General features: G+C 45.5%; 2 protein-coding genes across 11 annotated transcripts in view; both read left to right on the plus strand.

The window, feature by feature from the left end:
- The window catches only part of MYO9B (myosin IXB), a 42,924-nt gene extending 22,674 nt beyond the window's left edge, over window positions 1-20,250 (plus strand). Inside the window, exons 13-43 of one of the 10 annotated variants that reach the window (XM_039700396.1) lie at window positions 247-388; window positions 623-818; window positions 1,945-2,020; window positions 2,419-2,508; window positions 3,540-3,650; window positions 4,703-4,742; window positions 5,204-5,326; window positions 5,753-5,833; window positions 6,018-6,128; window positions 6,627-6,749; window positions 7,362-7,511; window positions 7,631-7,797; window positions 8,354-9,328; window positions 9,834-9,900; window positions 10,260-10,390; window positions 11,035-11,192; window positions 11,301-11,479; window positions 11,946-12,044; window positions 12,534-12,710; window positions 13,191-13,232; window positions 13,764-13,875; window positions 14,027-14,097; window positions 14,504-14,696; window positions 15,013-15,141; window positions 15,713-15,818; window positions 16,528-16,659; window positions 17,616-17,739; window positions 18,168-18,215; window positions 18,689-18,828; window positions 19,082-19,209; window positions 19,358-20,250. In XM_039700396.1, the coding sequence (XP_039556330.1) occupies window positions 247-388; window positions 623-818; window positions 1,945-2,020; window positions 2,419-2,508; window positions 3,540-3,650; window positions 4,703-4,742; window positions 5,204-5,326; window positions 5,753-5,833; window positions 6,018-6,128; window positions 6,627-6,749; window positions 7,362-7,511; window positions 7,631-7,797; window positions 8,354-9,328; window positions 9,834-9,900; window positions 10,260-10,390; window positions 11,035-11,192; window positions 11,301-11,479; window positions 11,946-12,044; window positions 12,534-12,710; window positions 13,191-13,232; window positions 13,764-13,875; window positions 14,027-14,097; window positions 14,504-14,696; window positions 15,013-15,141; window positions 15,713-15,818; window positions 16,528-16,659; window positions 17,616-17,739; window positions 18,168-18,215; window positions 18,689-18,828; window positions 19,082-19,209; window positions 19,358-19,794 (4,858 nt within the window). In that variant the 3' untranslated portion in view covers window positions 19,795-20,250. The other 9 variants (XM_039700397.1, XM_039700404.1, XM_039700399.1 and 6 more) reach the window with 9 other exon arrangements.
- Window positions 20,251-20,962: 712 nt separating this feature from the next.
- USE1 (unconventional SNARE in the ER 1) lies at window positions 20,963-26,042 on the plus strand. Its single transcript, XM_039700455.1, has 8 exons — window positions 20,963-21,124; window positions 21,284-21,333; window positions 21,872-21,950; window positions 22,429-22,581; window positions 22,760-22,778; window positions 23,457-23,487; window positions 23,726-23,888; window positions 24,089-26,042. Exons 1-8 carry the CDS (start codon window positions 20,987-20,989, stop codon window positions 24,269-24,271), a joined length of 816 nt encoding a protein of 271 aa, XP_039556389.1. The 5' UTR covers window positions 20,963-20,986; the 3' UTR covers window positions 24,272-26,042.
- Window positions 26,043-27,765: the final 1,723 nt, after the last annotated feature.

Genomic DNA, 27,765 nt, shown 5'->3' on the forward strand with positions numbered 1-27,765 from the left:
AACTAAATTTGGCTGGTGAAGTGGGAAGAAACATTGACGTACACTTGAAACCTCAGAATATTCTGCTGTGTGTGCAGCTACTTGGTTTGGGTCCAGAAACTGAGCCCACCTTTAAAATTCAAAGCAGCTGTAGAGATCTTGGACAATTAACACTTTCCACAAGCAGCAATAGGTGTTCATTCTGTCACCCTAATAAACAAACCTGTATTTGAGAAATAGCTGACCTCTGTTGTCTTGTATTCCCAGTTTTCCACACGCCACCAACCAAACTCTACTGGCAAAATTCAAACAGCAGCATGAGGAGAACAAGTTTTTTGTTGGAACCCCAGTGATGGAGCCTGCTTTTATCATTCGCCACTTTGCTGGCAAAGTGAAATACCAGATCAAAGTACGTGGTAGATGTGATGGGCACAAAATACAATTTCCATGTCTTTCTGGGAGTTTATTGTCAGGATGTTAAAAATGTGCTAGGAATGGGCTGGATCAGAAGGGTTCTCAGAGGTACTTTGGGTTTGTTTTTTGGGTGGTGGTGTAGACTGGATGGTAACCCTCCCTATTATTCTGACCAAACAAAACAGGGAGCTTTTGTGCGATATTGTGGTTCCACGTGCCCATTTTGCAGGATTTCAGGGAGAAGAACATGGATTACATGAGACCCGACATCGTGGCTCTGCTGCGCAGCAGCGACAGCGCCTTCGTGCGGGAGCTGATCGGGATGGACCCGGTGGCCGTGTTCCGCTGGGCCGTGCTGCGCGCCGCCATCCGCGCCATGGCCGTGTTCGCGCAGGCCGGCCGCGACAGGGCGCAGAAAACGGCAGGTGGGGCTGGGGATGGAGCAGGGAACGGCACATGGGGCTGGGGATGGAGCAGGGAACGGCAGTGGGGCTGGGGATGGGGCAGGGAACGGCAGTGGGGCTGGGGATGGAACAGGGAATGGCAGCTGGGGCTGGGGATGGAGCAGGGAACGGCAGTGGGGCTGGGGATGGAGCAGGGAACGGCAGTGGGGCTGGGGATGGAGCAGGGAACGGCAGGTGGGGCTGGGGATGGAACAGGGAATGGCAGTGGGGCTGTGGGGATGGAGCAGGGAATGGCAGGTGGGGTTAGGGAAAGGCAGGTATGGACCAGGGAATGGCAGGGATGGCCTGGGGAATGGCAGGGATGGCCTGGGGAATGGCAGGTGGGGTTAGGGGAGTGGCAGGGATGAAATGGGGAGCGGCAGGGATGGAACAGAAAACAGCAGGTGGGGTTGGGGAACAGCAGGTAGGGCTCGGGAGGGTGCTGGTTGACACCTTCAAAAAGTGCAGGTGAGGCATGGGAAGGGCATGTATGTCACAGAAAACTGCAGGTAGGGCTCGGAAAGTGCAGGTAGGGCTGAGAAACTGCAGATAGGGCTGAGGAACTGTAGATATGGCACAGAAAACCACTCTGAAAATGCTTAATACTCTACAATTGCTCTGCTGGTAAAATGAGTTTGTGGCAAAACCTCATCAACCAGCACCATCTTTGGTGCTAAAGGCAGACAGGGTAGAGATGGTTTAGTATTCATAATGGAGGAGATTGTCACTGTTCTTACCTGAGGTCATTCAGCTTTCCTCCTCCAGTCAGTGCAGCATTTCCTGCAGGCTGGGACACACTTGAAGGCCTGTTTGTGAAAGCTGGGGGTGGTAGTTCTGGTATTCTTATCTTATCACTAGTTTTGATCTTCTTAGACCTCTGTAAGGTATCAAATGAGTATTCAGGATTAATGACTGAATTTGAGCAGCAACAACTTCCTTTCTAGTAGGAGGGAGTTTGAGCAGCAAAGTACTGTAGCCTGATAAAGGACTGGATAAAAACTCCAGGCCCTTGGATAGATACTGTGCTTGCTAAAGTTGGTGGTTTTTTGGGGGATTTTGCCTGCTCATATCTTTGTCAAAATGCATTTTTTTGGTTATTTCCTGGCAGGAGTGGTACGTCAAGGACCCAGAGTTCCCCTTGGAGAGCTCCAGAGATCGAATACGCCGGTAGAAAAAGTTTATCGGTGAGAAACACATCCTTAGCCCCTACAGGGAGCAGCTGGATTGCTGAGCTGGATTTTCATAGATCAACTCTCAACTAGATCTTTCCACAAGGAAAGCAAGCTTTGTTTCTTCTGTCTTGGTTGCTTTGGCCTTTTTAATACCATCAAAACAACACTGTAGGTTATTTTATGTAAGACCCAATGCCCCCACATGTTGGGGACAGCCTCAGTTCTGTTTACCACTGGGTGTTTGAGTTCTCTGTGGTTGCTGTGTGCAGCTTTTAGCATTGTGTGTTCCTCTGCAGCCAGTCTGGGTCGCTGAAGGGGGCAGAGGCAGGGCCAGTCTTACAGAACTGTATCTCTGTAGGGAGATTTGCCTTTCCATGGATATTTAGGCTTTGTACGTGTTCCTTTTGCAGCCTCTCAGTGCTCGATTTCTCATTTGATTGTTCTGAGGATTTCGATATAAATGCTTTTCAAGACATCATTTCTTTTTGTGAGAACAAGAAGTAAGTAGCAAAAGGCCTGAACTCCCAGGCCAGGGAGGCACATTTCCAGGACACAGTGACTTTCTCAGTGTGCTCTGGGTGACAGTGAAGCCATGGAGCACTTAAAGTAGTGACTTCTTAATTACTGCATCCTGGACAGCCTCTGTCACTTGGGGAAACAAAGAACTAAATATCCAATTTGTGTGAAAGGATTGGTCACAGCTTACCAGATCTGTTTCCATGGGCTGCTTTAAATCTTGGTATTCAGAAAAGTTCAGAGGTACCCAGGGAAGCCACAACCCTGTGTAGTAATGTTGCTGCCTCTGTGAGCAGCTCAGAATGGGGAGAGCACTTAAGAGTCAGAAGTGATTCTTACACTTCTGTTATTTTTGGTTTGTGCCTCTCTGGAGAGTAAAGAAGGTAAGTTCTGTGCCAGGACACAGCACTTCACAAGAGCACAGTGCATGCTTGAAGAATGGAACATGCCATGAATTAAGGACCATCCCAGGCTTACTTTGAAAAGCTAAACATGAGAAAGTTTGAAATGGAAATGAAAGCCAAAATTTCTTCAAGTATCCCTCTAATAGTTTGTTTATAACTTACTTTTCTGATGTAAGTCAGTTTAAGTAGCCTCATTTTAGTAGTCAAATCTCTCTAGAAAAATGTTTACTCTTGATTATAAAGAAGCTTATTCTACCTGAAAAGGTTCCTTGGCTTAACCAGAAGGGTTCCCGGCCCCTTAAGTGCATTTTACTAAATTTCCCTCCATTTTCTGAATTGATGGCTCAAGAATTTACATTTAAAGGTAGAATCAAAGAGTAAGTTGAGTATGAGACTCTGGCAATTAAATTTTAGAGCACTGATGGAGTAGAAAGTGCTGACTTGTCATGAAAATCATTCATGTTTAGGAACAAGTAGCCTGGGATTGACCTGCTGCATTTTGGAGCACACTTGGTGATGGAACCTTTTGGGGTTTTAACTCCTTTTTTCCCCCCTCTCTCACGGCTGTGTATCTCTGTTTGCCACCTGTGTTTTGCTGTGGATCATTTTAGAGACATGCATGAACAAATCATCGCCAGTATTAAAGGACTGCCCTGGCAGGGTGATGATCCCTGTGAGCTGCTTCGGTCCCTCAGTCAGCTTCAACACCGCTCCCACCTCCTGTGAGTGCTCTGGGTATTGCTTTGAAAGTGCAACAAGAACCAGGCAGTTACTCCAGTCCCTAAAAATGATGCTTGTCCCAAATTTGTGTTTTGAAAAACGCTAAAGAAGGCAATTAAAAATAAAACATCCCTTCAGAAAATAGGATGTAGAGAACACCTGGTTGCTTCATTGCATTAGCTGAAAGTTAAACCTACTTCTCATCTGAATTTGCTTTAAAAACCCCAAGTAAGTAGTATGAGCTTGTTGTTGCAAAATATTCAATAGTGAGATCTCCCACAAGGTGTGACAAATGTTTCCTGAAATTCAGGGTGCTGGTGCTGGATGTATTCCTGGGTTTAGAGTCTTTACATCTCCAGTTCTGTGCATGTATAAGGAAATTAATCTCTGCTCTGCTGTATAATATGTAAATGTAAACTGGCTGGCTCAGAGCAGCAACCTGCCCTGTATCACAGAGTCAATATGCTTAGAACCAGCAGGATGTGAACTGCAGCTTTCTTTTCTGAGAGCTTCCACTTCTTCACCTTCTGTGTGTGGATGAGAGCTGTGCCTGAGGTGTGTGTCCTGCTCAGACATCCCAGAATCCCAGAGTTCCTGGTGCTGGGACATGCATTGTCCTCCTGGGAGCAGTTGGGTGCTTTCACAGAGCTTCTGGTGCCAGCAGCTGTAACTTCTCAATTATTTTTATTTACTAGTGCCTCGTGTTATAATGAGTTTAATGACCATACAGTTGCTAAAGAGAATAACTCACACTACAGTAGCCTGTACAACAATGCAGTTTTGAATAGCTTTAACTTCACAGGTAATGTTTCACTTTTGAAAGCATCTAATACCTACAGAGTTTAAGAAAAAGAAATTGTTCTTGTTGCAGAGCAATTTGCATTTCTTGCATTGATCACTTGTAAGAGACATGCATGAACACACCCTGGTGCTGTTATGCTCATTTTCTTCTGTCCTTTACCTTGCTTCATAAATTGCATCAACTTATGGCTTGCAGAAATAATCAAAAATCATGTGTATTTTTTTTCTTAAATTATCTTTAATATTTTCACAGGAAAAGTAGAGGTGTGAAGCAGAAGCAGATCATTCCCAAGGTAATCAGAAAATTGAGATTTCTCTTGGGTAGGGGCTTTTTTGCACTGTGAATTTCATTTTGATTGACAGAACTCACTTCAGTACTGTTTTATGGTGTAGGATAGTTGTATTATTTATCCTGACAAGCTAAAAAAATAGGTGAATGTTCACTTTAAAAAGAATTGTTTAATTAGACAGATATGAAGATGTCATAAATGCATAAAATTATTTCCAAGTCAGGGAAGGCAAATGCAGTAATTATGTGATTGCCCTTGTTCACTTTACACTCTTGGGACAGGGCAGTAGAACAGTTTCACTCTTAAGAAATGTTTTGGTCCAAAATAGAAATGATCATGAAATATTGCATATCACTGAATGTGGAACTCTTGGTAGCTGGTTTCATTCTGACTCAGTTCAGACAAAATATTTCCGTCTCAGTTGAAAGACATGTACTTTGTTGATTATGGAAACTTTTTTGTAGAACTTGCTGGATTCCAAATCTCTGAAGCTCATCATGAGCATGACTCTGCACGATCGGACTACAAAGTCCCTTTTGCACTTGCACAAGAAGAAGAAACCCCCCAGCATAAGTGCCCAGTTCCAGGTAGGTGATACACCTCAGGGAACAGCTCCTCCTGGGCTGATCTAGGCTGGTCTTGCTTGGAAAACCAAGTGGATTTTATTCTTGAGGTTTTTTTGAAGTTTTTATTGCTTGATTAAAGTCAGAGTACATTTTGAGATGCCATTTATGCCATGAAATGTGTCAGTTCTCTGTATTGATCATCCTTGTGTATGGATCTAGTGCTACTGTGAGAGCATGTTCAAACCCTGCTTTAAATTCTCCTGAGAAAAGCTAAAAGCAAATACCAAATACAGGGATTTGCTGAGCAATATGGGAGAATCTGTTTGGATTTTGTACAGCCATGAGACCTGAAACAACCTGATTCCTGAGGCAGAAGCTATCCTGCTGTCAAACAACACTCAAAACGCTGATACCTGAAGAAAAACTCCTGTGACTGTTTCATTTCAGACTTCACTTAACAAGTTGCTGGAGACACTGGGCAGAGCTGAGCCATTCTTCATCCGCTGCATCCGCTCCAATGCAGAGAAGGTGAGGCTTTCTCAGAGCTGAGCTGTGTGCTGAGGTCCAGGGCTCGAGCCTTGGAACCTCTGCTTCATCTTGTTCTTTACCACTCGGTGTGCTGGTAAAAGGTGTGGCAGGAAATGTGCTGTCCCTGTGGCAGCAGCTGGGCTCTTCAGGCTCTCACTGGCTGTTTTCTGCTGGCCTTTCACAGAAGGAGATGCTCTTTGATGAGAGCTTGGTGCTGCAGCAGTTACGGTACACGGGCATGCTGGAAACCGTGCGGATCAGGAGGTCTGGCTACAGTGCCAAATACACATTCCAGGTACAGGGGGAACTGGGAGTGGGTTGTGCTTTCAGGAATATCTGCTCTCTTCAGAAAACATATCTCGTGTGTCTCTTCATAAGAGGCTCATGACCACTTGGGATGAGCTGTAAAAATGCACTGTAGTTTTGAGAGAGCCTGCATGGTAAAGGGTTAAACTGTTGAGGGTCATCTGCTATGAAATTCTTCCTGGTTGTGCGAAGGAAAACATTCTGAGTGCAGTCAGTCAGTGCTGCACGGTGGTGTCTAATGTGGGAATTAGTTTTCTGTAAAAAACTGTAGGTTTAGAGATCACATTCAGGTGATCTTTCCAGTTAACATGAGGCTGACTGTAGCCTGCATTTTACATGGAAAAATAGCTCAGTTTGTAGTGAGAGGTAAGTATTTTCAGATCCTTGTAGCTTAAGTGTCTTAAATAGATTTCTATTTTAGAGCTAAAACTCCAAACTTGGGAGTTGTCTGCTAACTTTGGTCTCTTGCTGCCTCTGCTTTTTACAGGAATTCATCGACCAGTTTCAGGTGTTACTGCCCAAAAATGCCAAAGCCTCCAAGGAAGACATTTGTGCTTATTTGAATAAACTAAAACTGAATGAAAACTACTATCAAATAGGGAAGACCAAGGTCTGTGATACTTTCTGTAAGGCAGTAAGAACAGCTGCTGTACACTGCAAAATTCAGTGCAGTTCATTTACAAGTGTTACTCTTCTCTGCTTTTTGTACCTAAATTGGCTATTTTAGCTCTTGCAAGTGGTGACACTTGACCCCTTGGTTTTGATGCCAACCTGGTTTCTTGACTACAGTACAACTTTTAGCTCTTGCAAGTGGTGACACAGAGGTTATCCTTGACCCCTTGGTTTTGATGCCAACCTGGTTTGATGCAAGAGGTTATACTTGACCCCTTGGTTTTGATGCCAACCTGGTTTCTTGGCTAGAGTACAAATCCATGTTATATAGATAGTTTGGGAAATTGTTGCTATTGGCATTTGTCAAACAGATCAATGTTTACAGTTTAGAAGGGTTCTTTGATTTGAAGGCTGTATGTACCGGTGTAAGTTTTAGAATCCAAACTCTGAAATTTAAAAGGATTTTTATCTTTTGGGCAAGCTGTCAGCCAGTAAGGTTTGGTGCAGTGGTACCAAACCATTACCTTATCTGTTCTCTTATTATAGCTCCAGTGGGGGCTTAAAGGCTCCTGTTAACGGCTTCTTGATGAACTTTTCTTTAACTGAACAGGTTTTTATGAAAGAGGCTGAACGGCAGATACTACAGGATACACTACACAAAGAAGTGATCAGGAAAATCATCCTCCTTCAGAGCTGGCTCAGGATGGTTTTGGAAAGGAGACGTTTCCTCAGGATGCGGCAGGCAGCCGTTGTTTTACAGGTACCGTTGAGAACTGCCAATAACTTGTTATTTTCCTAACAACAACCAAACAAACTCTGTCATGGAGCACTCCCCACGTTGAGGCAGCCCTCCCTCACTTGAGGAACATCCCTTTGCAGGCGTGCTGGCGCTCCCGCTGTGTCAGGATGGCTCTGCAGAGGAACAACGCTGCCATCGAGATCCAGGCGGCCTGGAGGCGGCACCGGCAGCGGAAACGCTTCCTGCAGCTCAGGAGGAGACTTTGTCTCCTGCAGGCCCTGGTCAGGGGGCACCTGCAGAGGAAGAGGTAAAGGGAAGGAGCAACGTGGCATGAAAACATCCATTTAATCACCTGGCTTCACCTGCCAAGCTCAGTTTGTGTGGTGGGGTGACTTAGTAAACAACTTGGTAAATTGTTGCCCAAGGAAGTTGTGGCTGTCCCTGGACCCATGGAAGTGGCCAAGGGCAGGTGGGTGGGGTTTGGAACACCCTGGGATAGTGGAAGGTGTCCCATCCCCATGACAGGGAGATGGGAATTAGATGATCTTTAAGGTTCCTCCCAACCCAAACCATTCTGGGATTGTATGAACTTTAAGGTAGTTCCTGCCATGTGATATTTCAGTCAGTGTCAAGTGGTCAGTGGAGTGTGGACACTGGGTGAGTGCTCAGGACTTGAGATTTATTCAGCTCAGCTGCACTGGTGCTGCCAGTCCTGAGAAGCAGACACCTCACTGCAGTCCCACTGAGACTGTAGGTGTAGTTTGGGTCCATGTTCATATTTGGGCTGTATTTAAGCAGTAGGTGGGGTTTTTTGAGCCCTGGACACTAAGGATTTGTATTTTCATATTAAAAATTCTTAACAGATACCAGAAAATGGTTCTAGAAAGGCAGAAAGCTGAAAAAGAGCAGAGAGAAATGCAGGAAGATGAAGACAAAGAGCAAGATACGAGCAAGACATACGACATACATGAAGATATGAGCAAGGATGAGCAGAGTGAGCCAGCAACAGATGAGCTACCTGTGAAACACGAGTCAGAGCCAGATCAAGCTGTTGAGGACGAAGATCAAGCTCAAAATGAGCAAGCTGAAAACCTGAGCTCATCTGAGAGAGCCACGTTACCCCAGAAGCAGCCGGGGGAGGGCTCGGAGAGAGTGACCAACAGCCGGGAGAAGAGGGAATCCCGTCGGCAGAGGGGGCTGGAACACAATGACTTACAGAACAAGCATGTGCTCCTGTCCTTTGAAGGACCATCTGCATTGTGCCACGAGGAGCAAACTGTTTCTGAAGAGCCCCTGGAAACTGCTCCAGAGCCAGAGAAATCCCCAGCACAAGAAGATAATGTCCTTCAGGGAAGCAGCGAGGGAGAGAAAAGTGCAAGTGAAGAAAAAGCTCTTTCAGACACTCCACCATCAAGTGAGATAAAAGAAAGTGGTTCTGTTCCTGAGCAACCACCTGGATCAGATGCAGGGGACACGGCAGCTGATAGAACGAAAACACAACGGAATCAAAATAACCAAATAAAAGGCAGCCAAAGCTTTACCTGCCCTGAAAGGCCAACAGATCTTGCACTGAATGTTCATAACACACTGTCTGCTACTGGCAGCTTTCAGGGCCCTGCTGACTGCTGGGCAGATAGAAACAGGCGGCAGAGGGCAGCCAAAGAGCTGGACAGCCCCACTGCTGCAATCCAGAGATACGTGGATGACCCAGAGAAGCTCAAGTACAAGAGAGAGAAGTGGAAAGGAAAGAGGCAGTCTGATGCTGGCCAGAATGACGTGCTGAGTCAGTCCCTGGATGGAAGGATACGTGTGGATAAGTCTCCTCAGGATCATTTAGAGTAAGGGCAGCTTCCTTTTTTTCACTTCACAGAAAATATCTGTAATGTTTAAAAATCAATGGAGAACTCCTGAGAGCCTTTACATTTGGGCCATGTTATTGGAGCACATGGAGTTGTGAACAACTCCTGCTTTTCCTTGGCTCCCAGTCCTGCAGTGAATCTGTATGGGCTGAATGTTTTCAGAAGCTCACAAAAGCTGCAAAGCCTGCCTGGCTGTATTAAAAGAAGGAGTCAGGGCATTAGCTGCAATAGTGTCTGGAGTTTGTTTTCATGTGTCTTTTACCCGTTGAAAACAAGGTTTTACTGACCTGCAGCTTGCAAGCATCTTCCTCTGATATGGCAGGAAATCTGACATTTCTGTACTTTTTCATTTCTCACAAAGTAAATTGCAAGGGCTGATCAGGGTTCTGACTCAGATGTAGTGTTGATATGTGGGTTATTTAGAAGATGTGAAGAGGCCACAGACTTTATTAAAATATATATTCTGAAAGTCATCTCATTACAGGAAGAAGGGGAGTTCAGCTTCATTAAGTGACCTCTCAACACTGGTCCAGACTGTTGCCATGAACCAGGTATTGATGCTGTTGTGCATATTTATACTTAATTATAATTGTTTATAAATATTAAAGATTTGTGAATAATTGTCTGTAGTGTGTTTGTGTTCCTTCAAGTTGATTTTCTTTTTGCTTGATATCCATGTAAAAACAATCATCAGGAAATATTATACAGTCATTTGAAAACCTATTTTTTAATAAAATGGATCCTTGACCAAATCATTAAATATACTTGCCTCTTGTATTAGGAAGCTAATATCTATTGTGTTAAGTGTATTGTCTTGATGAAGTAAACTTCACCATTCTAGTTTTTAAAACCATTTAAAGAATCTATGTTACTCAAATTGCAGTTTTTGACCCCCTCCTCTCTCCTGTAGCAGTCACCAGATCCAATTGAAGAAGAAAAAGGCAACAAGAAGTTCCCTGTGCAGAAGAAGCCCAGTGACCACTTCCCTGCCTTGGACACAGCCGTTCCTGTGCAGCCAGCGAGTCAGCAAGGGGATGCCAAGTATGGCTTGTGTGTGTGACTGGCCTGTCTTTCAGAAAATGCAAACAAAAAGGGATTTTCCATTGGTACTTGAGCTAGGCGCCTTGAGACTGTGATTGTGCAGAGGCACAAGCTGGCATCAGCTACACAAGTGGCTGTGTTGCTGCTTCATGTTGCTCTGAGCATGATATCTGAGCCTGCTGAGGAACAGATTCTCTGCTTGCATAACACTTTCTGTGAACTGGTTCTTTTTTAAAATAAGAACCAACTTACAGCTGGGATTAAAGGTTCATGTAGTGTAATACAACACCAAGAGAAAAGCTGAAGAGCCCAGCTAGCATGTAATGCTGTTTCCCTGGCCTGCTCCAGCCTCTGGCATTCTGCAGCCCAGAGACTTCCTGAGCCAGAAGTGATGTTTTGGATACGTGAGGGGTTGTCTGTGTGTGCTGAAGGTAGTGCTCTGATCTTGTAAATACCAGAAAGTCCAGGAGTGCTTTCACATTGTCTTTACCTTTTTATGTGCTGCTCAGTTTTTCTGCAGGTTGGGCCTTAAATATTCCCCATAGTTGTGGATCCTGTTGTGGGTTATTATTAAGAGCCTGTTCTTGTGGCAGAGCCAGCTTCCATTACTAATGGGACAGACTTGTATCTGCTTTTGTATTCAGGTCTGCTTTCAAAAGCCCTTTGCGTAGACTTTTGGGGAAAAAGCCAGACAAGAAAATTGCAAAGGAGAGTTCTGATGTGATTGAGGAAGGAGACGGCCTCTCCCTGGTGTCTTGTGTCCTCTTTACAGACACGGGAGGAACCCAGAAAGTTTCAGAAGGTGAGTTTGGTGATTTAACCCTCAGCACAGTGCGGCTTTTCTGCGAGGAAACAAATGCTGCAGAATTCCCTCGCCCTGCTTGAACGTACAGATCCATTTCTTTGGCAGGTTCTTCAGGGCAGCCAGGCCGCCCCCAGGCTGGGAAGGAGAGCAGCAAAGCCAAGAAGAACAGAACCATAAAGATCAGCAAGATCTCGAGCGTGTCCCAGAACTGGCGCGCGTCCATGGTCCGGGAGATTGCAAACGCCAATGAGCTGAAACACCTGGATGAGTTCCTCCTAAACAAGGTGAAAGGCTCCCAGCCATGAGAAAATTCAAGTCTTTGTTCACTGTTTGTGTAGAATCTTAAAGCCTGCTGGTCTAGGTGCAAGTTTGTGTTATAATCTAAAGCAAAAGGGAATTGATTGGATGGTTTGACTGAGTTAGGTCTGCATTAGGGTCCTTTCTGTTCTTTTCCTCAAGTCACTGAATGCATAATATTAAATACAATACAGGGCATTCATGTTAGTTCTTTGTTTACAAATGAGTGGGCAGCAAAATTTGTATAAAAGAAAAGCGAGAGTTGTAAATAGAGAGTTCTCTAAAGCCCAGCTATCCAACTCTACTGTTTTGTATCATCAGCACAGTGCATTAAAAAATGTTGTTTTAAATAATTGGAATGGTCACAAATGACTAAGCCCAGCCGCTGAAGCTTAACTCTGTTCAGATGTTCTTTTTTTAACAAAATCTGATGCAGATGTATTTTTTTTCTAGATCAATGACTTACGCTCCCAGAAGTCTGGTGTTGAATGTTTGTTTTTTGAAGCCACAGAGAAGTTCAGAGGAAACATCAAGACCATGTACTCTGCTCCTGTAAGTAGTAAGTCTCAATAAAGGAAAGTTGGCAGGCAGTAAATGAGTTGAGTGTGCAGGTTAAAGGCTTGGCCTGCAGCTCTTCAACAAAGCAGTTCAGCAATTTTCAGCCTAGAATTCAGAGCTGAATGTTAGACTCATTTTACAGTTCTGCTGTAATCTCAAGCAGCCTACTTTGTTTTCCTTTGCTCATTCACTCAGCCATAAATTTATTTTTAGAAATTGATGGATTTTGCTGTCTTCAATCTCCTAATGCTGAAGAGAGGAGCCAGCAGCTTTTCCAGTATTCTTCTGACACTGCCTTGTGTCAGCCAAGTGCTGTTGGACAGTGCAGGAGGGAAGTGTGTTAACTTGTTTCTGTCATGGGCTGTTATCTTTGACTTTGATCATGGCTGTGCTTTTTCACCTCTGAACTTAAGTACCTGAAAATATGGAACTGTCTCAACAGTATCAAAAAGGAATGTCTGACAAGTATTTTTCCTTCTTTAGAATGGACAAATCCATGTTGGCTATAAAGATCTGGTGGAAAATTACCAGCTCCTAGTTACAAACCTGGCCAAAAAAAGGGAAGAGAAAGAAGTCAAGCTGGTTTTGAATCTCTTTCTATCCCTTCTGGATGAATTCATCAGAGGATATACAAAGAAAGAGGAATCTGAGCAGCCCAAGGTATGAAAGTTATTCTGTTGCTGGTTTATGGTATGATGAAACACTGCTGCTCTCTTAACATAGGGGACCTGTGTTATCTCAAAAACCTTTTCCGTGGCATCCTTTATTGTTTGGGAAACACCTGCCATACACACATCATGTGTATAACAAATTCTGATTGCTGATACACCTTTATGGAATTGTTAATTGTTAAACTTAATGTTTTCAGAATCTGAAAGTGTGCATTTTCTTTGGTGAAAACATAGGAGTTCTCTGGAGGTTTGGGAGATGGAGTTGCTTTGTCATCAGGCAGTGAGCTCAGTTGGTTTTTAGGAAGTTGATAGTGTCAGCTCAGACAACCCTCAAAGCAAGCTGAACCTGCAGGATAGTGTCTCAAATGTCTGGAGGTGAAGTAAAGTCTGGGAAACTCCATAAGGGGAAAAAAAAGGAATGGGATATCTGAATTTCAAAGACTGAGGCCAGTTTTGTTTCCCGTTGCAGCAAACCAAAGCCCAGAAGAAGAAACGGAAACAAGATCGTGCAGTAAGTGCTTTCTTTCTGCAATAATCCAAGTCCTCAGGTGCACTCACAGAACACAAACACCCTTTGAAGAGCTTGATTTTGTACTGATGTTCTGGTTTGTTTTGCATGCTCATTCACTTACCTCTTTTATGAAGATGTGACAGTATAAAACCAGTTTTCACAAAGCAGAGATCTTTCTCATGCAGTTATAGGTTTTACTCAAGCATTTTCTTGCTTGACCATAGCTTCTTTTAAAGTCTAAAGGCTTTCTCAAGCCTGGGCTGTTTAAAAGAAAACAACTGCTAAATATTAATAACAAAACTACAGCTCTTGTACTGTACTGATGAACTTTAGGGCAGCAAGTCAATTATGAAATGTTCCAGCAAACCTTCAGATAGGGTGAAATTTGGTTTCAGGGGGAAAGCTTTCAGCTATAATTGTAAAATAAAAGATGGAAATGGGACATAGGGTAGATGGTTTTATTAAAATTATAATAATAATAATTTTTAAAAGGCAAGAAGAGTTCACTGGTTCCTTGCTGTCTCTCACCAGATTGAAGAGCACAATGGCCACGTGTTCACAAACTACCAAGTGAGCATCCGGCAGTCGTGTGAGCACTGCTCCTCCTACATCTGGCCCATGGAGAAGGCCTGTCTGTGCAGTGGTGAGTGAGCACGCCTCAGGTGTGCAGACTGCCTGTACCCCTGGGGCTGCAGGTGGGCCTGGGTGAACAGGCCATGTAGAAAGTGGGTAATTCAAGATGCAAAGGGTTTCGGTGTGATTTAGATGCTTGTAACAATTGCTCCTTTCTCTAGTTTGCAAGCTGACCTGTCACAAGAAGTGCATGTCCAAAATCCAGAGCAGCTGTACCTCCTGTGGGAAAAAGGTAAGGCCTGTGGATCTGGGATGGGGTTCTGTGGTGCCAGAAGTGGTGCGTGCAAAATGCTGCCTTTATTTCTCAGTGAACAGTGAATGCCCAGGTACTGAATAAAAATTGTTTGAAGAGTTCCCTCCTCAGTCAGAGAGGGACCCTGCCCTTGCAGAAACAGAGCTTTCTCCTGGAGGTGATGCTTGAGCTAATTTAGGAACCCTTCTCACAGAGTGTGTGTGCAGTGTTGGCCAAACTGATAAAGAAATCCTGCAGTGTGAACCGTAAAGACTCTTTATTGCTGCAGCTCAGCAAATCTGCCCTATGATCAAAGGCAGACTAAACCACTCAGCTGTAGTTTCTGGAAGCATGAGGCAGTTGTGGCTGGGGAAGGGCAGTGGGGTCACAGCTGTGTCCCCCCCAGGGCGAGCAGGACGCGGAGCCGCGGCACTTCGGGGTGTGTGTGAGCGCCCTGACCAGCGAGAGGAACTCGGTGCCCGTGGTCATGGAGAAGCTGCTGGAGTACGTGGAGATGCACGGGCTCTACACAGAAGGCATCTACAGGAAATCAGGATCAGCAAATCGGATGAAGGAGCTGAAGCAGTTGCTGCAAGAAGGTCCAAGCAGTGTTGAGTCTTTGCATGTCATTGCATGATATCAGTTTTCCCTGCAATTCTCTTCTATCTGAAAGTATCTGTCACTTCTTAGTGTTTAAAAACACCTTTTTTGCTGACTGTGCAGGCTGTATTATTTTTGTTGGCTGCCAAAAGCTGTTTAGTACCTTTAAATTACTATCTTTTGCCAATTTTTAACTTCTTAATTGCATCTGGATTCTGTGAACAGGAGATTAGAATGTTTCTAATCTTATTTCTATGGGGTATCATTGTGTGCATCAAAGGAATGAACTGCTCTAAATAAAACATTTCTTTTCAGACCCAAACTCAGTGAAACTGGAGAATTACCCTATTCACACCATCACGGGGATCCTCAAGCAGTGGCTGAGGGAATTGCCGGACCCACTGATGACCTCAGCACAGTACAATGATTTTCTCAGAGCTGTAGGTAGGTTTAAGAACCATTCTTCAAACATTTCTGCTTTGACTCATTGTGTCCTTGGGAAAAGAAATTCTTAAGATGATCATGCTGACTAAACAGCTCCTTCCAGTGCACTTACAACAATGATTTTAGACATTTTACATAAAACACTCTTCATGGAATTTCTCTCTAGCTTACTTGATCTTGCTTCAGGATTCTTTTTTATTTTTAGTGTGTCACAGCTGCACTTTCTAAAAACTGAACAAGGATGTCAATAAGTTTCCTTTCAGGAAAGGTTTTTCTTGTTATTCTGAACCATATCTGGATATACAGATAGTTTAAACTCCTAGATTCTTTTAACTTCAGTGGGATTAAGGCACCCTAGATAGTGTTGCAGGTCTTGTGTCACTTGATGATGGCTAATAGTAGCAACATCTGAAAATGCAGGATAATTGCAGTGCCATGAGGGGTACTTTAACATTCATTTATAATAGTTGCTAAATGAAATGACAGTAAGACTTACCAAAATTTAGTAATTTCAAGCTTTCCACTAGCCTTGCACAGCAATTAATATCTTGTGTTTTCTCCCTTTGTGCAGAACTACCAGAGAAACAGGAGCAACTCTGTGCCATTTACAGTGTCCTGGAGCAGCTGCCACAAGCAAATCATAATACCTTGGAACGACTCATCTTCCATCTTGTCAAGTAATGAGTTAAATTTCTTCGTTTGTAGAGAAAATGTGATTCTGAATGCTGCTTGGAAGCTTTCTAAAGTGTTAAACACCTTCAGTGTCAGTGTGGGAATTGTGCTGCTGGTTTGGAAATGAAAGAATTGAAGCTGGTAGTTGTGCTCAAGAACAGGTGTGTGGTTACTTCTGCACATGGTATATTTGGATCAAACCAGGTGAGAACAACTTTGAAGACAAGGTAGATCTCAAAGCCTTGGTGAGCACCTGGATTTAGACAGAGGGGCTTGTAGTGAACTGGGAATGAGCATAGGCAAGTCCCAGGAGCAGGTGGTAAAGGGACTGGTAAAGGGGCTGCTCTTGCCCAAGGAACCTGGGGACTTTCCAAGCAGCCCTCTGAACATGGGCAAAAGGGATCTTTGAAGAGAAGATGCTGAATTACCAGACATACTTTTAAGAAGCTACCAGACTAGCTTAGCCTGGGTGACTTCCTGATCCTTTGATACCTGAAATGTTGTCCATTTAGTAGGTATGAAATAATTGTAAAGCTTCTTTGGAGTGCTGTACACACTGAGTGTCCAAGAGGCCTCCTTTATTTATATAATAATATATATTTACATAATATTTATTTTAACATGTTATTTGGGAACTCTGGCAAGGTGTGATCAGGGTGTTAATATCCTAGCAAGGTCCACTTACAACCTCTTTTCCTGGATGTTGAATTTCAGAGTGGCTTTGATAGAGGATGTGAACCGCATGTCCCCCAACGCCTTGGCCATCGTGTTTGCTCCGTGCCTCTTGCGCTGTCCTGATACCTGTGACCCCTTGACCAGCATGAAGGATGTCTCTAAAACAACCATGTAAGTTTTGGCAGTCTGCTGAGAAGCAGTGTTTTGGAATGGGATGGAAGGTCAGTACCACTACCTGTATTTGTTACAGCTTTATTCGTATCAAGCTGAGAAGCTGAGGTTCAGGAGCTGTTGAATTCTAGCTCTGCCAGTGCTGCCAGCTCATACACCCCTCTCAGACCTTTCACCTGTCTCCATTTCACTAAGCATAAAGTAGGGTGATCTGTAAGTCTTAACTATCAGGCTTGTGTTTTACCTCAAGATAATCTATTTTTGGGGGGCTTGTACCCTAATTATCTATTTTGCTGAGATACAAGGCATAATAAACAATAAGATATAGAATTAAGCTGTCTCCTGCATACTTAGAACCCCTGATGATCTTTTCTGCATTGTTCTTTGAATTGAAGAAGGTTCTGTCCTTGACCCTCTCTGTTCTCCTCACCCTCCAGTAACTCTGGCTGTGAGAGCCCCTCACCATCCTCACTGCATGGCTGGCCTTGCCTCTGCCTCCAATGAAAAGAGTTTGAAAAATGACAGCTTTTTGTAACTTCTTACTGATCCCTGGGGCCATAGAGGTGGAGAAGGGCAGTTGCAGGCTCGTTGTGTCTCTGCCAGCCTGTGCCAACACAGGGACAACAGGTAGAAGCAGCAGCAGCTGTTGGCAGCCGTGGCAATGTCTGTGTGCTCACCACTGTGTACAGCCAGCATGGGAGGCTCTGGTGATCCCAGGAGGAACATGTGCCATTACCTGTCACCATTACCTGTCCTGTTGTGCCTGCTGTGTTGGACTCTTCACCCTGTTACCATGCAGTGCTGCTGTGAGGGATGGGCTGGGATGCTGTGGTCACATTCCAGCCACATGTGTGTGACAAACACCCCCAGGCCAGGAGCAGCATCCCATCCCACCATGGTTGTTTCAGAATTTTCATAGTATAAGGCAGCTCAATAAGCTCTTGCCTTTCTCACAGGTGTGTAGAGATGCTCATAAAGGAGCAGATAAGGAAGTACAAGATAAAAATGGAAGAAATCAATCAGCTGGAAGCAGCAGAGAGCTTCGCTTTCCGACGGCTCTCGTTGCTTCGGCAGAACACGGTAAGTGTTGAAATAAAACTTCCAAAATAAAACTTCCAAATAAAGCTTCCACCAACTTGGGAGGGAGTGCTACTTCTGTCCATCCATTCAGTGAATCAAAAATCAGCTGGAAAAAAACACCTACCCAAAGCTGTATGCAGGAGCTCATATACAGCTGCACTGAAGTTCTGATAAATTAAGGGTGCAGGGGTGGGAATCTGCTTTTATACTGTTCAAAATCCATTCCCATGTAATTTTGTCAGTGGAACTAAGATTAGGTATCTGACATAGCAAAAGAGTTCCTTCACTGCAGAGATGGCTGGTGTGCAAAAATATGCTGCATTCTAGGAGAGAAAATACTCTTTGTTTTTGTTGTACTGATTAATACAAAACAAACTGTGTCTGATCAGAGGCTGCATATAGTGAATTTGGTCTTCATCTCTCTCTAGCTCTGGCCTATAAAACTTGGGTTCTCTTCCCCTTACGAGGGGAAGCTGGTATGTACAACTGCCTGGCTCCAGTGCATGGGTTTTTCTTATGGTACTCTTGCATGACTAAAGTACTTACATGGGTTGTAACTCAGTTTTAAACACTCCTGAACAATCAGGACTGCATGTACTGGTGCAACTTCCTCCCCAGACTGCATGCAGGGCTGCTGGGCTTTCCTGTCATCACCTGATATTTTATAGACACTGTATGTAACTTATATTGGATGTAATAATATTACTCAAAGTGACTACTAAAACTAAGCTGAGCCTCACGGATCAAAAAAAGGTAACAAAATCCTGGATATCAGGTGAACAGGAAATTTTCTTCTTACTTTTTGAAACATTTGTGTGGATAACTAACAGCTCTTCATCAATTCCATCAGCCTCTCCTTTGACCCACTCATTTGTCTTCTACTCTGAAACTTGCAGATGGGTGTAGCTGCTTGTGGCTGACAAGTGTTACATGTGAATCTTTCTTGCAGAGTAAAAGCTCTCAGGTCAAAGGAAATGACAGTGGCACCTCAGAGCTGGACTCTGTGCACGAAGAGGAGGACGTTTCTGAAGCCAACAACCGGGAGAAGGAGATTCTCATTGATCGCATACAGTCAATAAAAGAAGAAAAGTAAGTCCCCCTTTACTTGGTCAGGCCGTGCCCTTTGCACTTGGAGACAACACAGGTAGTAAAGGATACCTGTTGTCCAAAAGGATCCAGATCTGTTCTGTAGACCTTGATGAGGGGGAAAAGGAAAAGACAAAGCACTAGCTGAGAGAAGAAAACACCATGAGCATTAATAAATGACTACATGCTTTAGCTCTGAACGTGAGCTGCATAAAGGTGCTTGTGTCAGAGGTGCTGCAGCCTGTGTTTGATGCAGGGAGGACATCACTTACCGCTTACCTGAGCTCGACCAGCGAGGCTCTGACGAGGAAAACGTGGACTCGGAGACCTCTGCGAGCACAGAGAGCCTGCTGGAGGACAAACCAGGCCGGGTGGATACCGAAGGTCAGTATTAAGGTAGTAAGTGCTTTTTTTTATTCTACATCTTCCACTGTATACAGCCTGGTGACCAAACATTATCTGGTCACAGTGGCTTGTATTGAGTTACATTTTAGGCCTGCTATCAGTCTCTAAGTATCTTCTTTCTTTAAAGCAATTATTGGATTACACTGCTGTGCTCAGAGCTCCAGCGTGCCTGCCAAAGACATTTGCAAAGTGCCTTCTCTCCCGCAAACCTCTTCAGATTCTTACTCTGCATCCCTGGCTTCAAGGCGCAGATACTCCTTAACACTGTCCAAGATTAAAGTGCCCCGTCGAACTCCAGTGATGCCAACAGCAAACATAAAACTTCCTCCCGGGATGTTCAAATGTACAGAATCCCAGGAGGAGGCTTTCGCTAAGGAAGAGCGTCAGAGGGTGCAGCGGAGGGAGCAGCCAGCGAGGCGCACAGACAGCATCCACTCGGTGTACATTGCACAAGGGTCTGCACTGGCCCACGCTCAGGAACTCGGGGATGAATACGAACCCACAGCAAAACTCAAACGCAGGTTCTCGGACCCTTACTCTCACATTCCCTGTGTGGAGAAGTGAAATTCTTCAGCTCTCTGGACTCTTCTTGAAGTTGACCACAGCTTTGGCTTTAACCCTTTGAAGGCTGTGAACTTGTTCATGGTCTTTTAAGTGGCTGCGGGGAAGGCAGCCCGGAGATGTACAGTACTGTAAGGGTTAAGCAAGGTTGTTTAAAGCAGATATTCTCCACTTTAAATTAAAACCTTACAAAGAAAGTAAAGCCTCATGTTGAATAAAATACATGGATTGAGTGTACAGGAAAAGCCCCCCCATTCCGCTGCTGTGCCTTTTCCATTTGCCTTACAATGGACTCATGGGACCAACAGTGAGTTTAGGTCAATGTGTGTTGCCTTAATGTTTTGTATGATTTTATGACAATTTTCTCTATGGTTTACAGAACTGTTAATGTGGTAATAGCCTTAACTGAGACCAACAAATATAAAAACGTTCATTAAAACATTGCACTTTTAAAAAATACATGTGGTAGTTGATCAATGTCTGTCTAACAAGCAATCTATTCCGAAGGAAACCTTTACTCGGGTTACTGTTTTTATGAAGTAGGGATAAAGGACGGGGGAGAGGGAAGCACTAAGGCGGCTGTAGTGTCACAGGGGAGGATTTTGGTGCTCCTGGAGCAAAGGGGAGCTGCCGTGCTGGGTGTGCTGTGCGATCCGCCTCACCTCTGTGCGGGGACACCCCGAGGGCGAGCTGCGCTCCCTCAGCAGCGCTGGAAGCCGCGGCCGTGCCCCGGCCCCTCACGGCGCTGCGCCTTGCTGGAGTGAGGGAAGAGCTCAGCTCGGCCACAGCGCTGCCCCGACCCGCAGCTGCCTCTGTGCCCGTGTGCACGCCTTGGCTTTGGGGGTGATTTGAGGGAGGTTTTTGGGGGTTTTTTTGTTTTTTTTTTTAAATAAGATCCGCCTCACCTCTGTGCGGGGACACACCGAGGGCGAGCTGCGCTCCCTCAGCAGCGCTGGAAGCCGCGGCCGTGCCCCGGCCCCTCACGGCGCTGCGCCTTGCCGGAGTGAGGGAAGAGCTCAGCTCGGCCACAGCGCTGCCCCGACCCGCAGCTGCCTCTGTGCCCGTGTGCACGCCTTGGCTTTGGGGTGATTTGAGGGAGGTTTTTGGTTTGTTTGTTTGTTTGTTTTTTTTAAATAAACCGGGGCGGTCACGGCCCGCCCGGCGCTTCCCGCCCCTCCCCGCGCCCCGCCCCAAGATGGCGCGCGGCGCTGAGGGGAGTTCCGGTGCCGCCATGGCCGCGACGCGGCTGGAGCTGAACCTGATGCGGCTCCTGAGCCGGTGCGAGGCGCTGGCGGCGGAGCGGCGGGACCCCGAGGAGTGGCGGCTGGAGAAGGTGAGGCCGCCGCGCCCCTCCCGCCCCTCTGCCCCGCGGCACCGCGTCCGGCCCCTCAGTGACCGAGATTGGGAGCGCTGTGGTGTTAAACCCCCAGCCCTTGCAAGGCAGGGGATTTCTCCTTAATGCTGTCACTTAAAATCTTGTTTTTGCCCTCAGTATGTGGCTGCTCTGGAGGACATGCTCCGGGAGCTGAAGAAGCAGTCCAGGTGAGCGCTCTGAGCCCCTAGGTGCCTGTTGTGGGTTTGTGCTTCAGGGTGTGCCAGAGGAGGTTTAGGCTGGATACCAGGAAAAGTTCCTCAGTGAAAGTGGTAAAACACTAGAAGGAGCTGCCCAGGGAAGTGATGGAGTCGCCATCCCTGGAAGTGTTCAGAAAGAGAGCAGATGTGGCACTTTGCAATATGGTTTAGTGGGAATGGGGGGATTCAGTCGAAGGTTGGATCTGGTGATCTTGGAGATTTTTTCCAACATTAATAACTCTGTGATTCAAGAATCTCTTACCTGTAAGTCAGCCATAGCCCACAAACACTACAGCAGTGTGTCTTCCCTGTGGAAATATATATTCCTTGAGCCTTCCCTGCCTTGGAAAAGGTGATTTGCAGAGGGTTGCAGGCGTATTCCCGACCTGAGGCTATTTCTGCTTCTTTGAAAAAACGTGGGGTTTTTTTATTATTTCATTTGGAAAGTAGAACACTAGCAAATGGTGATAACTTTGGTTTTGATATTGTTACTTTTCAATTCCAACAGCAAGCCAGCCCCTGAACTACTCAATGAATACTCTCGCAAAGTGGACTTCCTAAAGGGACTCCTAGAAGCTGAAAAATTGGTAAGATCTTTTAGTTCAGTTAGAAAAGATTCCAGTATTCTGTGTTTATATTCACCTGTTGCCTGGTTCCTATGCTTACTTTTATCTTGCATCTCAAAATAACGGTTGTTAAAACCTTTTTAGGCACTCCTTGTGAAAGCCTGAATAAATATTGGATTAATATTTTGTTACAAGGAGGTATCGTGTGAAACTTCAAAAGCAAAGTGTGTGTTGCATTCATCTTTGTGAGATGCAAGGGCAGGTGCTGTCCCTCAGGCCTGACACCTCTCTGGGCTGGTCCCAGGTGCACCTGGAGAGCTGTGAAATGCCAACAAGCTGGGTTTAGTCAGTGGGGTGCACTCAGTGCTGCTGTTCAGGCTGATTTTCCCTGCTGGGCAGCACTGTGGGATTGCTCCCCATCCTCGTGGCTCACACCCCAGCTGCCTCGCACTGCAGGGTGTCCTATCCATGACTGCTCCCTGCTTCTCCCCTCTCGCAGCCTTCCTCGACGGAGAAGGCTCTGGCAAACCAGTTCCTGGCCCCTGGGCGCACGCCGACGACAGCCAAGGAGAGGACCCCGGCCACCAAAACCGTGCACCTGCAGACCAAGGCGCGCTGCACGGGCCAGATGAGGAGCGAGCTGCTCGGCACGGTGCGTTCAGTGCTGCTGCTGCTGCTTCACAGATTGTCTGCTTGTGTTCAGCTGCCTCGGGGGGCTCACGAGTGTCCCAGGCTGGGTGGGGAGGCAGCTCTTTAAATCTTGGGCACAGGCCTGTCCTTTATCACCGACCCTTTGTAATCTGCTGTTTTGGTTCTCTTTCTCCTCCCAGGACCCCCTGGCTGCTGATGGTAAGTTTGACCAGTTGGTTCCTCTAACTGAGTCCTACAGGGAGGGGAAGAGGGAGATCAGGTGTTCAAGATTTCCCAAAGTGTACTTTTAATTTAGTGCCTCACTTCTTTTCAAGACAACAGATTTTAAAAACAAACTAAACCAAAAACCCTGACAGATGAAAGGGGAAGTGTTGTTATCAATGGTGGCAGTGACTTGCAGGAAGTTCTTTTTGTAGCATTCATGCAGAAACAGACATTCTAATTACAGAATTAACAGGGGCAATTTATTTTGTGCCTGTTCCCTTCTGCTCTGAGCAAACCATGTGATCCTGGGTGCTTTGAGTAGGTGTTGTTCAGTTCCTCTGGAATACACAGCCATGTTATTCACCTAGGGAACTGGGAGGAATTAATTTGAGGTTTCCATGGCTACTGTTAGAGCAGCTGGAGCTGGGCCAATCTAACGTGTCCTGAAAGAACACCGAGACACACGGGCTGAAACCCTGCCCTCAGGGATGTGATTCAGCTGGGGTTTTTCCCCTCTTTTGATTTGGGTGTCCTCTTTTCCCTGCAGAAAGCAGGTAGGCATTTGACTCCCATATTTCTTGGGGTAGAGGCTGAGTAGGATTTGGATAGCCAAAAATCCCTGTGATTGCATGGGAATTTATAACATGCTAAACGCTTTTTTTATTTTTCCAGATTCTGAGGAGTTGACCATAAGGAAGCGAAAGTAAGTCAAAATTTCTCATTCCAGTGCTCAGTGTTTTGGGAACTGTTTTCCCAGTGATCTTTAAATCCTTGATATGCTTTTAGTTGGGTAAAGTGTCTGCTTAGAGAAACCAAAGTATAATGCCTTCAGTTGACTCAATGGGCCTTGTTGTCTTGTAGAGATGTAAAACCTGAGGAAAACTTGTGAGATCAACCCACAAGGACACGTAAATCCTGTTTTTTCCCTCGTGCTCTTGCAGAGGCCTCACACCAGATGAGAAGCAGTCAGCAGTGGAGCTGGATGCTGTGCTGCAGCATCACCAGGACATGCAGGAGAAGCTGGCTGAGGAAATGCTCAGCTTGGCTCGCAGCCTCAAAAACAACACTCTGGCTGCCCAGAACGTGATCAAACAGGACAACCAGGTAGTGCATGTTGGGCTGGAGCCCCTCAGTTTTGCAACCCACGAGGTTCAAGTGCTGATGTGTGAAATCCTGTAGCTTGATTCCAGGTGGGATTGGAGTGGGGGCAACACCTGCCTGCAGCTGAACCTTTTCTCTGTTGGAGGAAGCTGCCAGAGCTGGCAGCTGTGAGGCTGACCCTGTTTGCTCTCTTTGCTCCACAGACACTGTCACACTCCCTCAGGATGGCAGACCAGAACTTCGAGAAGCTCAAGGACGAATCCGACCGCCTGGAACAGCACGCCAAGAAATCTGTCAACTGGCTGCTCTGGATAATGCTAATTGTAGTTTGTTTTATATTCATCAGCATGATTCTCTTCATCAGGATTTTCCCCAAACTGAAATGATTCTGTTTCGTTTTATTTAAAGCTGCCTGCAGTGCAGTGGGAAAGCTCAGCTGGTGTGAGAACTGTCACAGTCAATGCCCTTAAAGAGGCTGTGCAAGGCCTACCTTGCATCTCCTCCCTGTGCAGGCAGTGGAGGAAGGCTTTCCTGAGGAAGGCTTTCCACACTTGCTTACTTGTTTACTTGGTGGCTCTTGTTGCCTCCTGCAGGGAGAGCTGAGGTAAGGATGAGAATTTACACTCAGCTGCTAACAATTATTTAGTGGATAAATACAGTCATTTTTAATGTGTTTGTGACAAATGTTATGACTCCTAAAAGACATTTAGTCAATACAAATTTAAATAACAGTTGAAGTCTTACACTCTTTCCTGTCTTCACAGCTTTTCTGTATTGACCTAGGAGCTTGCTGCCAACAGGATATTTAATGTCAGTTCTGTACATACACAACTGCAGGTGTAGAAAGGGAATTGTGCTGTTCAGGTGCTTGCTTGGCTCAAATTCAGAGTATCAACAGGTAAAACTCTTCTCAGGCTCACCTTTTGCCCAGATGGGTATTTGGGACTTTGTACTTCACCATCTTCTCCAGTTTAGATTGCTGCAGGACTGGAGCTGCTTTCTGTGCAGTGTTTGCCTCCCTTTTGTGTGTGCAAATGTTCTCACTTCTCATTGTGGTGTTGATGCCATTGCATGAAGGAAACACCGTGACCCTGCCACCTTCAAACTGTACACACAGTGCTGCAGGTGGCACAGCCCTCACCTGTGTAAACATGCTTGTGCTGGAAGATGAGGGCAAAGGAAGGTGGTGTCTTCAAGACAGAAATAATAATTTAAAAATATTCAGCCTTTCTTTTTGAGCAAATTATTCCTGTTAAGAGCTCACTAAAATAAAACAGAGAAAAAAAGAAACTTGTATTTTTAAAACACTGCTGCTGCTAAAAGAACTGGGAGACTGTAGTAAAGCAGAGTTTTTGTGACAATCTGAGATCTCTGTAGGTGCTTGTGATAAGCTGAAAGCAAACCCTTCTACATCCTGCTGGTCAGTGTTCAGGTGTGTCCCATGGAGGATGTGAGGGGCAGCAGGTGACCCTGGCTGTGCTTTAGTCTGGAACCAAACCATGGGGTGTTCCAGGCCTGGCTGCTGATCCCAACAGCCCCAGGACAGGGGAGGAGCTGTTTGTCACAGCTGGGATCTTGGGAACATCCAGCTTTGCTTTGAACACATCCCAAAGCACCAGGCTCTGTGTCAGAGCTGTGCTCTCTTCTGTACAAACCCATCTCTGGTAATGAAGGCAGTTAATGTTTTTTACACAAGATGTTTCTGTTCATTTAACACAATGTTTGCAGTATAGTTAATGCCACTCACTTATGGATTATCAAATGAATAATTGTATTATGAGGTACAGCTTTTAATTCCAGCTACTCAGATATCTGCGATATACTCCTGTTTTACTTACCTTGAATTTAGAGAAATTTATAGTTGTAGCAATCAATTTATAGACATTTTCCATAATTGTTTTCCTTCATCTGTATGTAACATTTGACATTTCACTGTGCTTCATTAGTCAATGCTGTGTCACCAAATTATTTTTCAATTCTGATTGTTCACTACTTCCCCTGCAGGCATTTCAATGCCGAGCTCTTCTCTTAGAGGCTGAATGTGATGCTGGAATGGTTTTTGTGTGTGAGATTTTGGGATGCAGCATTAATGCTTCATACTCTGTAACATTGTCTTCTTTATTACTTGAAATAAATTATTTTTCCTAGTTTACAAAAGATTTGGTGCATCACTGCAGACAAGTTTAAAACTGACTTTTGCTATCAGCAGAATGGGTTGCCTACAACTTTTTGGCACTCATAAATTAGGAAATTTTTGATTGGAAAGACATGAAAGGGAGCTGCTAGTGATAGCTTGTCTCCAAGAAAAGATCCACCCCTCCTAGTCACAGATACTGATTTACAAAGAAACCTGCATGGAGTGAGTTCAGAAACCACTTAACTTTTGCCCATTGACATTTCATGGGTGTTTGTTATGTTGAATGAACGGCCAGGACTGAACCCTGTAACACTTTTTGTTATCTCCAGTGGCCGTTGAGCACTGAGCCTCTGCTTCCTGGGGCTTCTTTCCCAGGTGGAAAAATGTTCCCTTCTTCTCCCAGCCCAGCGGATCCACTGCCCTGCACACAAAGGCTGGGTTGTTGTCTTTGCTTGTCTCGAGTTCATTTAGCAATTGGAGTCATTCAACACCACTTTGAAGATGGGAGCCGGTGCTATTTAGAATAAACAATGACTCAGGGCTTTGTGACATTTCCCAGATGAATGACAGTTTTTATTTTTGACTGACCTGGGAGGGGTGGTGGATGCTCTGCTGCTCCAGCCCTCAGCTCCATTTCGTGGCACAGGGCTCTGTGCAGCTCTCCACAGAATAATGTGTATAGAATATGTATAGAAATGGCCTTCTGTGAGAGTTGCTTAACTTTCCCAAAAGCTTGGGAAATCCAGATGGAGAGATGTTTATCAGACACAGGGCTGGGCCTTGCTTGGCTTCTTGGCAGACTATCTACTTTGAGAGAGCAAGGAAAATTAAACCAAAACCCTTTTGGAGGCTTGTGTCACGTCAGGCCAGTGGATGCCACGATTCAGAGTCTGGCAGCAGCCGTGACTCTGGGTCAGTCTAAGCTTTTCTGCCAAACACCCTTGGTGGCAGAGACTGTGTGTGTTCCAATGCTCAGTGTTCAGCAGTGTCCTCATCACAGATGGGGTGTGCTGCAAGGATCCTTCACAGGCTCTTGGTGCAGGAATGGCAGGAGCAGAACGCTGGATGCAATGGCTCCTGTGGCTGGGCAGTCCCAGGTTTTGGGCACACGCTCCCTTGGGTTTTCTTTGCACTTTGTGTGTCAGGCTGGAGAGGCTGTGAGCAGCTATTCTGCCAGAAGGGAATATCCTATGAAGAGTGCAAAGGAGGGAGTGGGCAGAGCAGAGCTCTGCTCCCAACTGTTCCCTGTGTGACACCCAGTGTGTCACCTCCCTTCTCATTGTCTGCTGTAAACCTGCAATGAAACCTCAGAATTGTCTTGATTTATAGTTAAAATTTAGTTTCTTTTAGGAAAGAAATTCCTGACTGTGAGGGTGGTGAGGCCCTGGCACAGGCTGCCCAGCGCAGCTGTGGCCGCCCCCTTGCTGGAAGTGTTCAAGGCCAGGCTGGACAGGGCTTGGAGCAACCTGGGATAGTGGAAGGTGTCCCTGCCCATGGCAGGGGGTGGGATGGGATGGGCTTTTAAGATCCAAACCAAACCATTCTGTGATTCTGTGAATCACAAAAACTGGAACGGCAGTGCTAGAGCAGCCCAGAGCAGATACTCAAATGTCACGGCCTGCAGCAGAACTCCCAATGTAATTCCCAAGTCCCAGGGCCTTGCATGGGGCTGGCTGGCAGCTCCTGTCCTGACCTGCCCCACTGCTGGGAATCCGTGTGCGCTTGCCGTGTGTCCCACTGAAC

Source organism: Passer montanus, unplaced genomic scaffold (genome assembly GCF_014805655.1).
Source record: "Passer montanus isolate IOZ18808 unplaced genomic scaffold, ASM1480565v1 scaffold140, whole genome shotgun sequence".
Taxonomy (NCBI): domain Eukaryota; kingdom Metazoa; phylum Chordata; class Aves; order Passeriformes; family Passeridae; genus Passer; species Passer montanus.